Below are 13,394 nucleotides of genomic sequence, written 5' to 3'. Positions count from 1 at the left end.
GCCTTCACACACACATATATATCCCCCCAAAAATAAGCTTAAGGGACCCTTTTTTTTAACCACCTCCTTAATCTTAAAATTTACGTCCCCGCCATTTTCTTGCACGCAGGGCAAATGAAAGATAAGTTTGAGTGCCGTCAGATGTGAAAACCAAAGAGGAGTAGCTAGGGTTTTTGCAATCGCCATGGCCCATTAATTTATGATATTTTTCCACATACTCGACCGTCCAGGACACAGTTGGCGGCTTAGGTTCAGGCAATAAATAAGGTAAAAAAGCAAAATTGAATTAGCTGAATTGATTTCATGGTACCTCACCTACTTCATTCAGCTCATGGACCAATCAATATTTCCCTCTCTCTCACGTTTTCTTTTCGTGTTCGGAAACGAAGTGTGGACCTTGTACTATTCGTTTCATAATAGCCAAAGTGGACCTTGTATTGAGTACAGATGATCTGAGCCTGGGATCTTGTAATGATTCTAAACTTCAAAAAGGGGTTTGCCTCCGTTTAATATACCAAAACAAAGTATAGACTTTGACTCACTCTGCGACATAAAAACAAAAAGAAAGAAAGATGCTTGTGTCGCTGGCCGACACTTGAGATCGCGACCGTGCAGCACTCAGACTTCGTTCAACCCGTTCGCCGCTTGCTAGAGTCAGCTAAGCTTAGCCTTCCCCTCAAACGATCGCTTGCTCGCTCACTTGACCTTCCTCGGATCGTAGAGGGAAAGATAATGCTACTATTACTCTTCTTTGTTGATATTGTGGGGTGATCCTAATGAAGGGAAAGAAGCCTTTATATATACTTAAGTCCCTTAATTATAACCGTAGATTCCCATTGATCTAATCGCGGAGATTCGATCTCCATATTTACCAGCTAACCCAATTAAATACAAGAATCCTCTATAATACAATTATACATTTCACGTAACACCATCGAGAATATTTACACATGAAACCCTCAATCCTAAGGAGCTTCAAAGCTTGCCCGGTTATCTAGGCTATCTCCTCGGTTTATTGGGCCTTGAAAACCTCCTGTCGGTGACACTTGCGTAGACATGATACACGACTTGCTATGCTACGAAGATCCAAACCCTACAACTTATATGATAGGCTAATGCTATGGACGATGGGCCCTAAACTCTGCAGACTGCAGCATATAGCTGATGGAGAGTGCAAGAATAGAACGTACATTAGATTTAGACATGTCAGGTCGCAAAAACAAAAGAACACATCGACAAAAGTCTCACATAAGTCAAGTCGAACCGAGGCTCTACATGTCAAAGGCACCAAGCATGTATGAGCCAGAGCAGTGATGGAACACTGAGAATTCCAAAATCTCAAATTACATCTCAAGCTATACACACACTTAACGTTCCTAAGTCAGATGAAGCGGAAATAGCCTCTCATCCAATTACAGCATCCTTGCCTTTTGTTAATATAGTCGATTTCCGCATGAAGAGGAATATCGGCGCGTCTCGATATTTCTTGCACCACCATTTACAAGTTTAGAAACTTCGCTCGGATGGCCTATCTCATAGCAATAAGTTGGTTCCATGAGCATCTCTGCCTAACACAAGCCAAAACTGAAACAGCTAATGCACATATTCATGATCTTCCCTCGACTATGCAAATCCCTAATTAGATACAATCGAACTTGTCTCTCTTTTTTTGTTTTGTCGGGTTCTATTTTTCTGGGTCAATATGAATAAGGACTTATCTTTTCAAAATAAGAAAGTGGTCCAACGAATTAAAAGCCCAAACACTTGGGCTTGGTGCCTCGGGCCTGGCTTCTCAACGAAGTCCAAAGAGCCCCAATGCTAACTTGCCCGTAACCAAGTACTTTCAAGACATAAAATACATGTCGCATCGTTTCGGCCGGCATTGACGTGACTGCCGGACGACCGGCGGCCACATCAGCGCCGGACGGCCAAAATTGGTCGGATAGACTCAATTGGCAAGAAGTGAAAAGGTTTAGGACTGAATTGACAAATTTAAAAGATTTAGAATTGAACTGACAAAAGTGCAATAGGTTTATGACTTTTTAGACAATTTTTCCCATGGTTCTCTAATGGTTTAATTTGTAAACTCTACCTAATTTCTTGAAGTGAAGCTATATTTGAAGTCTAGCGAGGTGTATTGGTCGGAAAATGAAATGTAAAACGAAATACAAACAGGGTCCTTTCGATCTCTACACGCTTGTGCAGCTCAAATCAGTGAAGACTCGCTTTAAACATACATTATGAATTGTCGATTTGCGGCTCTGGTGATTGCATCCCCAAAATCTCATTCGCAAGGGATAAAAAACAACTCTGCGATAGGGTAGTCCATTCATTCTTATCATATTTAGGTAATCGGAACTCGAGAATCCGACTAAAGAAGATATTTTACACAAGACACGTGTTTGCGTCCCAATCGTGAATAGAACTGATTGATGTAAATCATCAATCCAATTTGGAGGGTTCCAATCGATAAGAAAAAGAGAGAGGGAGCATGCTTTTTTCCTTGTCTAGTTGTGCACGGGTGAATCAAAGAACGGGACAAATGCAAAAAGGGAAGGAAAAAAGCAAAGGGGGAGTGGGTGGTGGAGCCAAAATTAGGTTGGAAGAATTAGGCTAATGCTCGTGTGCATGTCCTTTTATGAGCATGCTCTTTATCATCCTGCAGTTTCAATTCTTAAATTGTTATCAGAATCTAGTTAACAAGTTTTTCGGGACACTTGTTAAGCGTATTTAGTGAGCAAATATTCGATTTTCAAAGCATTATTAATGCATCTGACGAAAATCGTAAGTGTATGGGAAGTCGTATTATTGCCTTATTTGGTTATTTGAGAAGTATATCGGGATATTTTCAATAAAGTTACATAATTGTTGTTGTTATTGTATCGGGGGCAATGACAAGAAATATAGGTCCCCCAATTGTAGGGAAGTCAAGACAAAAAACTAAAGAGGAGGCAACCACAAGTTGGATGTTGTTTGGATGTCATGGTCACCGTGCATCACAATTCAACTTTTTTTTTTTGGGGTCATAATCAAAGTTTCAACTTCAAGCTCCATCTTTTTACGCCATTATTGTTTCAAGGACCAGTCAACCATTGAGCCCATGAACATGACCTCTGAGCTTTTTTTGATGGGCCCGAGTTCACAAAAAAAACTAAAGATAAAAAAAATTAAGAGGTGGTCACATATAACTATGCAATGGTCCAATAGAGTGTGCATACAATTCAACAAAAACAAAAATATCGGGTCATTTTGAACAATACAATCTTTTTAGGGTTCGCACATGCACGTCACACGATGGCATCCGTCGATGCGCAATCTCCATGGAAACGCTCGAAGGATCGCAGTTTATCTTCAGTTTACAAAGATTAGAGAACCGTTTCGTTTAATTGATTTCGGAATTTCTTCCTCCTTTTTTTCTTTTTTTCTATTGATTCCTATTTCTTGTTTGGTCATTATAGGTAAAGATGGGGTGAGATTGGAAATAAAAAGCAAGATCCATGCACATCAAAACAGGAAGGGGAGACAGAAAGAATCGACAACGGTTAACTTCATTGAATCTTTTGCAAGATTTTTGCCCCTCGTGTGGTGGGGATACAGGCATTGCCCCAGACAGCCGAGACGAGCTGATCCAAGACGAGAACCTTTCGATTGTTTGTCATTTTTATGTTGTCATCTTTCGATCTTGTCGTGGGAATTGATCGATTCTTGAGAATTAGTGGGTTTTTCCTTTTTGAGGATGGCGAGGATGGCGAGGGAGGGAATATCTTTGTGTCACGGGCTTCCACTGCAGATGCAGCAAAAATAGAAGTCAAGAAGAACTCAACAAGGGCTCTGGTACAGCTCTATCCACATGATGTGAGAAGCCCAAGATGGGGGCCATCTTCCTTTTCCTATTCGAGTATCATTTTGATTCCTCTACATTACAATGTAAGTATTTGCATCTGCCTTTTCTGATTGTTATCAAGACACAAGATGACTTGTAGAATATTATAGAGAATAGCTTGCTGGTTTAAAACCTAACTTAGTTAAACTATCTCGAAATATCGTTTCTAACATCTTCGTGCCCTTCGAACCATGTCGGCTCATCTATCATTCCCACCTTCCCCCATGCATAACCATTGGGATAATCACCTAGGTCTGGCCTCCGTATCTGAGTCCGTTAGTAACAACAATTGCCCTATGAAGAGTCGCTTTTACTATGGCTACGGTGGGAATTACCGGCAAAAGTCCCTAAATGACCTCTTAGTGTTCACGAGTTGATCGAGTCGAATGATTTCGAAAATCAACTTGAACCGGCTTAAATGAGGGCCTTTAGGGATAACTCCGCTAGCCCCATTGGGTCCCGAGTAGGCCTGCCCAGCTTGACAAAAAAAAGGATAATGTTAGCATAACAGTCATTGTTACTATAGGAAGTAACGGTGGTTTATGGGCCACCGGTTGTAATGCTAGCATAACACCCGTTGTAATGGAGCGAAGGAAATTTCTATCATAATGCTAGCATAACACCAGCTGCCTTTTTTTTTTTTAATCAATCACATTTTGTGGCCTACACGCCATTGTTACTTGCAATAATAACGGTGACGGTTACTTAAGCATTTCCCAAAAAAATACTATGTGTGTTTTATTTGATAGGTGACTTTAAGCTTCAAGTTATGCCTGACCCAAGAATCTAGCCTAATAACTTCCGTTGAGCTAGATCTATCTCAAAATAGTAATAATGCATGGAAATTGATTTTTTTTCTTTCTATTACTAAGAAGCCCACCTATGTAGGTTAATTTCGAACTCATGAAATACCTCGCTAACTCTATGAATTAGGCAAAACGCAAGTCAAAAACTTGAGTGAATAGCCCAGAAATGAAATTTTGTGCACTTGATAGGATTTGGGAGATCAAGATCCTATTTTGTTTATTATACTTCTCTTTACTCTTCAATGTCCTTGGGAAGGTAATTTTCTTCTTTGGGATAAAAAATCACGCATGATCTAATTCATGTGAACCCAGCTCATACGCGCCGTTGGATGATGTAAGCCTCGCGTGTGATTTATTTGATATAAATGGAAAATGTCAACTTATCTTGCATCTTATAATTTCAAAACCTACTTAAAAACCGACTCCTTTCTTACTGCATATTTTAAGAGAATAATCAAGGATAAGTTGGAAGCTAAAAGCTAAACAAAAATTAACAATTGAACATTTTCTTTTCCCATTCTTTTATCATTGCTCTACCCCTTCTTCTCGAGTACATCCCAAATTTCATTTAATTCTAAAAAATTAGCATAAGCTTGAACAGCATTTCAATCGAGCTACTTGATTAATAATTACAATTATAGAACAAGCATTACGACCTTAGAAGAAATATACTGAGCTCCTGACCATAACTCCCCACCGGATCAATCATATGGAAACTCTCCGAGTCCACCGATCCGATCACTCGCTCGAAACTCGCCCGCAGGTACAAGAGATCGCCGTCGCCGTCGCCCTTGTCGCTCCTCGCCGCCACCGGCAAGACGCCCGCGCCGACGGAGACCGACCTCATCAGCCTCAGCACCGCCGCGTCGGCCGCCGTCATCCGCCGCCGCACCGCGAACCCGACCTTCCTCCCGTTGCAGTACATGGACCAGACCGGCTCGCTGAACAGCGCGTCGCCGCGCCTGCCCCCGCGACGCTCCTCGTCCTCCGCCTCCGCCTTCCTCCGGCCGCACTCGAGCGCGATGCGGAGGAGCCCGTGGCGCATCTCGCGGGCGAGGTAGGAGGTCGGGACGGCGAACTCGAGGAGGAGGAGGGGCGAGGCGCGGGTGTCGTCCTGGAGGCAGAAGCTGACGCGGCCGCGGCGGTAGCCGAAGAAGGTGCCGGTGACGACGGAGGAGCAGTTGGCGGAGGAGGACTCGGCGGAGACGCTGAGGGAGTCCGAGTCGGAGGAGGGGGAGGCCTGGAAGCCGCAGCAGCAGGGGACGACGCACTCGACGAGGGAGCGGAGGGAGCGGCGGAGGCGGACCTCGCGGCCGCAGTCGACGGAGGTGGCGGTGTCGATCATGTGGAGGGGGCCCGTTTGGCTGCCCAAGTCGATCATTCTCATGGTGTTCGACGGAATGGGAGCTCGTTCTCTTTGGTTCTGCGCTATGGAGTTGTGCAGACGATGGAAGACAGGGAGATGGTTATAAATAAGCAGGAGAGCATGAGGGAATGAAAGGTGTAAAGCCTATCAATACGGGGAAAAGAGTGCTAAAGTGGGCCGAGGAATCGTGGGCAATAATTCTGCCCACGAGGGGCCTTTGTGTGGGCCCATTTTCGGAAACACTCCCGGGAGGGGGCGACACCGGCGGTCGGAAGTAGGGGCGAGCATGAGGGAAGGGCGGTTCGGTTTCGAGATGGGTCGCTTTCGGGGTTGCAACACGAGGTGAGCCTCGAATCGATGGCACTTGAGGGATCCCGTAACTTTTTTCGACTCGGGTGATCCATTTTTAGAGTTGAAAAAAATCAACCTAAAGCTGGCATGAAATTGACACTTAAGAATCATGTACCGATTAGGTGATTTATCAACATTATTGTGTCCGAGTCAGTGGGCACGCACCCCTCTTTCAAGTCTGCATTGATTCGACCGATCTAAATAACTTTTAATCTTCAGTAGTCGTGTATGTCTAAAGAAACACATAAAGTTATTTCAAAGAAATCGATTTCTTTTAGAGATTGCATTATGAAAGGTTTCATAATCAATTTCATGATAAGTTTAGACATGTCTAGGTCGTTCCTAAATTACATGAATGATTCCAAGATTAGGTTGGGTCCTCTAATGATTGGCGACATTGTAACGCATAATGATCAATAGATTGCCATGCCATATGGGAGCCGGAAGAGAGTCCAATTACTTTTTGGTGGACAACATCCATAACAAAAAAATGTTTGTGATTGTTCTAGAAGAAATGAAACAAATGAAACAAAAGATATAGCGGAGCAGACTACCATGAGACAAAAGATCTTCTTTCTAGAGAGATTTGATACGAATTAAATAATATTTTTGTTCGAGTTTTTGCCTCTTCTTATTTTTCTGAATGGATTCCTAACTTTTATCTTCTACCAAGACATAAGTAAGTAAGCAGTTTTTATTGCATCTGCCCAAAACCTCACTAATTGATCTTTACGTCTTTGCTGAGTGATCAAGAAAGTTCTTTTTTTTTTTTAAGCTATCGGACTTATGCTTATCTGAAGAGTGGATCTAAGAATGACTGAGAACTCGTCAACGACGAAGGAACAAAAACGAAAACCAGGAAGAAATCGCAGCAGAAACAAGGAAGACACGAACACAAGAAGGACAAGAGGCTGTGAAACCTTTTGAAAAGAGTTGTTCAGTTTCGGTGGAAGTGGGTGACAGGGTGAGACTGGATGGGATGTCCATGCGAGCGAGCCAGCAAAGAGCCGAAGAGCAGTGCACGAGAGAGAGAGGGTGAGAGGCAATGATGAGACCCCTGCGGTCTTCTCTGTCTCGCGCTTTTACGTTCACCACCGATGTTGACAGTCGCACATTCCTAGGCACAATGCGCAGAAGAGAATCCTACGCTTCGATCTTTTGGTTCAGCACGCCCCGAAGCTACACACGGCTCACGCGATGAACATTGAGAAGAGAAAAGAACAGCAACGTTGAACGCACAGGGTCTCTCGTCGGTAAATAGGATGATAAGAGTTCAATCATTTCGAAAGGCTCTATTATCTGAGACTTACTTAATCATAGCCGTGTTCAGTTTAATCATAGCAAAACCCCTTAAGGCCAAGACATGGTGGAATTCATTAATTATGTCATCATAATAAAGCGGGTAAACAGTGTTCATGCAACATAATTTTCAGTATCTTCGTATAATAATAAATCGCGTCAAATAAACAATCCAAGGTGGCAAAATACATGCCGATAACAAGCATAACGGAGAAAACGAGATAGATAATAGAATGATTTGAACTCGTGAATAATTTTGAAATTGTTAATTTTAGAAAAATTCACTCCAAAACCTAAATCTAACATTGGGTTATCACCTTGCTTATCTCATGCTCGCACCACGTCTCTACTTTCACTCACTCTCTCACCATCATCTGCACGCCATCTCCGTCACCTACCTCTCTCTCGTCTAGGAGAGGTAGGATATATTGGATTTGAGGTCGTGCACCTAGGGTATATTGGAAATACCATGGGTAATCAATTATTTGAAAGATTATACATTGTTTAGAGAGGGGACACATTATGTTAAAAGATACATTCCTTGACAGTTGCATATATGAATTTATAAACTTTACAAGGCACGAGAAGAGAGTCCTAGCAAGCGAGGGTAACCAATAGTTGTTCCACATATAGCTGGATATAGAAAAGATACTAGAAAGAAGTAGGTGGAACAAGGGCTTCCACATCCCTCAAAATCATGTTGGGCCACCCTTTCGATAGAACAGAACTTGGATTGATGCACGCCTTCTGCTGCCTTTTCCATCCCTCATGATTGAATTAATTATTGCCAACACTAACACCCACTTCCACCACAATTCTTGAGCAAAAGCTGTATTTGGGTCAAACTGTGAGCCTTTTCTGGCTTAACTAATCTTTCTTTATTCATCTACGAATTTTTTCAGAATGCAAATAAAGCTCAGCTTATTAGATCCAAATCACTAAAAGCAGTCCTCTTTTGGCCCAACTAATCTTTCTTTATTCATCTACGAATTTTTCAGAATGCCAATAGCTTATTAGATCCAAATCACTAAAAGCAGTCCTCTCTCTCTCTCTCTCTCTCTCTCTCTCTCTCTCTCTCTCTCTCTCTCTCTCTCTCTCTCTCTCTCTCTCTCTGAATAGCAATCATGTGGTGCCCCCCTTTTGGTGCCTGTGCCTTACAAGCGCATGGGAATAGGGACATTGATGGGAGTAGCAAAAGGAGTCATCATGCTGTACATGGATATATCATAGTCCTTGGAAGGTGCATATGTGCAAGTTGAAACTTCTCATGCGTACGTATTCAGTAATGCGTTCTGTGGGTTTCCAAGGTCCTTTAAATAATCAAAAGGGAGGGAAAAAGAGAGAGAGAGAATCAGTTGCAAAAAGCCATTATTCGTGGATTTTTGAGAATGGTCACGCCATTTACATCTGCGTATGACGACTTTCCAGTCCACTACTCGATACTTTAAGTTGATCAATGATTCCCTCTTGATCTCTGCATGATTAAGAACAATTTCTTTTGCTGTTTATGTGTCATTAAGTAATGGGAGTGTGGAGTGGTCACATTGTAATGGGGCCATAGATTGTTTGGCTTAACAGATAGGGCATTGTTTTTGAATGATGGAAGCCATCATGGAAAGAAAGCTCTGTCAAGTAAGTTGCGTCATTATTCCTCAATCTGCCTTTAAGAAAGGAGATTAGTGCTGATAATTAAGATATTAAACTCTTAGTTAGCGCTTAGATCATATGTTTCAGGGGTTACTCTTTCAAGGGACTAACTCGAAGGCCCAGCAGCCTCTGCTGCAGCAAACAAGGCCTTTGCAACGGGGGCTTCAAAATCAAGCCCGAAGTTCAGAGTAGAGTTTTTCTTTGACTTGAGAGCTAAGAGGCATGAAGTCTTCTTTTTTCTCCCCATGTTAGGCCCAATGTCTAGGGCCTAAAAATTTGAAGCGAAGGTCTGTAATTATGCACAAAACATTCTCGAAAAAGAAGAATGTATTTTCTCCGGTCTTAGATTTTTTCTCAAACCATGCTTCTAATTGGCAGATTACGTATATGTACATCAATCACGTTAATTTTTGGGCTATATTGATTAAGAATCTTTCGCCAATCATTCTTTTAGTTGTTGGGTTAGGTGATGTCCATAACTTGTAACCCATCAATCAGAAGGGTGGTTGGAGGAAAACGTGACTCTTAACTTTAGTTAAGTTTTCTTACTGTTGATGCACATAACTTGCAACAATCGGAGACATGATTGAAGGAAATTTCCTCCTACAATCATGTATATGATTGATAGGTAAAAAATATTGCATTACAAACACGAGAACTTAAAATCAAATGTGAGGTGATATCTATGTTTGTGACCCATCAATTAGAATCATGAATTGGAAGAAAAACTGGGATGGAGGTAAACACAATGATAAATTGGACACCAACAGCAACAATGTGGGCTTGTGCTTGTTCAGATTCAACCTGATAAGCTCGATCAAATCGATTATAGCACGTTGAGGCAGTGTGCCCATATTTTCGATAAACCTGACAGCGAACTTTTATTACAGAATCGCCCGACGCTTGAAATTTTCGAAAACTCGTTGTTTCCCGGTGGTTGTACTCTAGATCCAGGAAAAGCCTCCATTATGGGGATGAAGTGGCTGATTTAATCGAGAAGGACCTTTTGGAATTTCCCTTCTTAATGAGCGGCGGGGGGAATTCCACCCAAAGCTACTCGAGCTTTAGATGCTTGAAGATGCATGCGTGCATCATGTTGAAGGAGCACCCGTCGCATCTCATCGAAAGAACTTGCCATGCCAGGAGTCATTAAGGCGGACGCAAGATGCTCATGCTCTGGCCCAAATCCAAGTAAACTTTAATGCCAAAGACTCCGAGTTGCTGCGATGGATCGATTGGTAGCAGCGAGACCATCTGCAATACGTTTGGTTTCTTGCAAATAATCTTCCGTAGGGTGCTTGTTAGTCGACAAATAAAATTTTTATGGCTTTGTCGCAAACTGATAGAACTATAATGCTATTGGATCGGTAAATGATGCTGTGAAAGACGCACAAGATGTTATGCGGTAGATTACAGACATAAAAATCTAAGAGACCATGCCTAGTCCCGTCTCCCAGCACTAGTAGCCTTATTGTCTCCGAAGGCTGAACCCCGCTGCTAAAAACCAAGTAGATCACGAGTAAAACATTCGTTGCGGCAGCAGCAGTTACTACTGAAGCAGGTGCTTACGACTCTCCCATTTTGTGTTTACAGGGGTATAAACCCTCCCTACATACAACTCAGAAGCTCTCTCAAAACATCCGCAAGTCTTAAGTACAAGAAAAATAAACCTCATCACGACAAGCTCTCGGTCTTTCTCTATTCTTGTCAAATGCTTCTGTCTTTCTTATTTAGGCTTCTTGAGCTTATGTTGATGATTATCACCAACTTTGGGGAAGCCCTCAACTAGTCGTGATGTGTTCAAACATTCCCAATCTTGTGTTGTTCTTCATTTGGGCAGAAATCGCACAGTTTCAACAAGATTACTCTCCTTCTCGGTACCCATTAGCTTGATTCTTTCATATGTGGCTTCGGTCAATTAGCCATTGCTAATCTTTGAGTTTCCCTTGGTGGATAGACCGAATATGGTGATGATCTTCGCTTGATTGATTGCCAAACACCATAGGTAACTTTCCATGTGGAGCTAGTTCTTTACATGGCCGCCCGTTCTGTGCTCTCAAGCTGTGCAGCCTCATGATTCGCTACAAATATCGGTCAATCAATCACCGATTCCTTAATCATGGAATTCTTTCTTGATTAGGGTTAAACGAAATTCTTTCACTTGATTAAGTATATTTTGGCTTCTCAAAAAAAGTAATTTTGCACAGTATCATGCCGCTATGATGTAAATTTCGCGTGGTGCTATGACCAACATATGCAACACTAAACATTTTATATCTCCTTGTAACAACTATGTTAGTAATAAGACATGTAGTTTGCTTATCATTAAGATGATCGAGTAAGAGGTCCAACACGATGAAACTCAGTCACGAGCTTCACTTTGGGTGTCAAACAGGCGCTCAAGTGCCTTCCAAACATCGCGTGCATGGGCGAGACCGATGATATTTGTCACCGTGGCGTCCAAGATACCATTGAGAAGCCATACGAGTGTTATTTAACCGTGTGATAACCAAGTCTCATACTTCGTATCTGAGGTGATATCGGTAGTGTTTTTCATCATCAAAAAGCTCTGAAACTGTCGGTACTGGAATGGCTACAGATCCATTAACATAGGTCGAACCTGTGCCTTCCAAGTGAAAAAGTCGTCCTCATGTGGTTGAATGGCGACATTAGGTAATGTGTACTGCAAGGGAATTGTCAATTTCGATTGTAATTCATGACGGTGAAGTACCCGTATACATAGGCAAGTTATGGTTAGTTTGTCAAAAACTTAAAATACAATAAAGATACAAATGATTACAAATAAATATTTAACCAGATAAATCCTAACTACAAATTTATTTGAATTGCAAAATCAAATAGGAGTGCAACTAATTTGACTGGATGAAGATTCGGTTGACAAACACAACCCTTTAGAAAACAGGTTCTCTCACTTTTATATCCAGTTTTAGGGTGTAAATGCGGAAAATGAAAGATATGGAAAACATTTTCCTAAAAATGATAAGTTCGTATCTCTTATAAAAATGGATCAACAAAGGACATTTTCATCATTCACAAAAATATTTACATATAAATTATTGTCGATAATGAAAATATTTTGTTATTAGATATAACTATTTCGAGCGATATGAGTGATCATTTTTAAGAAAATATTTTTCAAATCATTTATTTTTCGTGAAACAAAAAGAGTCTCATTATCCGTGCCAACCACATACTGTTTTACTGTTCATTATAACATGAAAGTTCCTATGGACATGTTTCTAACATAAAATTCAGGCATCTCGATGACCCATTTGCTTTTTGGGCGATATGGCATGATGTAAGGATTGCATGTGTATTTAATTCGTCCTCCATATCAAGAAGTTCCTCATGATCACCAAGACATTTATGAAAAAGGTTGAGTTTGGCTTATGGATCTGTTTTCAACTGCTGTTTTAATCCCATTTTAATATAGTCTTGATTATTGACTTCAATGAAGACTAAGTATCAACTTTCTATCTCCTCACATGCGCTAATCTTATCACCTACTTTGTGTGGACTTCCTCCTCATAACGAAAAACCTCAAGAATAATAAGTGATGATTAATATATATGTTGCTGTCCTGGGATATCATTCACCCAATAAAAGAAGACCAACGTCTACCGCGAAATATTTCAGAGCGTTCAACATCAACTCCAGGAAAAAATGATCAAACTTGGGGACTAATCGGTCATGCATGTCCTCTCTCATCGTAAATCAACGCGTGGTCATTGTAATTCATAATCTCTTCCGCTGGTCTTATACGTACGCGTACGCTTTCGCCGACCGTCCATCATCTTCTCTGCACCTCGCTGACATAAAACAGTTTTCAAACGCAAAGGAACGACTTAAGTTCATGTCGCTATGACTTTGATCCGAAACTTTAATCTCTTCGCGACCGAGTACTACGCGGTCTCAGAGATGGCATGCGCAGAATGTGCAGCGCATGGACGCCTAATATATGAAAACGACGACCCGTTTTGTGCAACTTTCACATGCGGTTGTCTGTCTGCGGCTGATGGTC

At 41.6% G+C, this 13,394-nt stretch overlaps 1 protein-coding gene across 1 annotated transcript; it reads right to left on the bottom strand.

The window, feature by feature from the left end:
* Positions 1-5,169: 5,169 nt before the first annotated feature.
* LOC115668926 (protein MIZU-KUSSEI 1-like) lies at positions 5,170-6,166 on the bottom strand. Its single transcript, XM_030590282.2, has one exon. It carries the CDS (start codon positions 6,074-6,076, stop codon positions 5,339-5,341), a length of 738 nt encoding a protein of 245 aa, XP_030446142.1. The 5' UTR covers positions 6,077-6,166; the 3' UTR covers positions 5,170-5,338.
* Between the last annotated feature and the right edge of the window lie 7,228 nt (positions 6,167-13,394).

This window comes from Syzygium oleosum, unplaced genomic scaffold (genome assembly GCF_021117445.2).
Source record: "Syzygium oleosum isolate NSW1041296 unplaced genomic scaffold, Sole_v2.1 Sole_v2.22, whole genome shotgun sequence".
In the NCBI taxonomy this organism is placed as follows: domain Eukaryota; kingdom Viridiplantae; phylum Streptophyta; class Magnoliopsida; order Myrtales; family Myrtaceae; genus Syzygium; species Syzygium oleosum.
The sequence above is the reverse complement of the archived record's forward strand: the minus strand, read 5'-3'. Positions and strand labels throughout refer to the sequence as shown.

Bases quoted from the DNA above. Each gene is read 5' to 3' on its own strand.
- LOC115668926 (XM_030590282.2), bottom strand. From the start codon at position 6,076: ATGAGAATGATCGACTTGGGCAGCCAAACGGGCCCCCTCCACATGATC.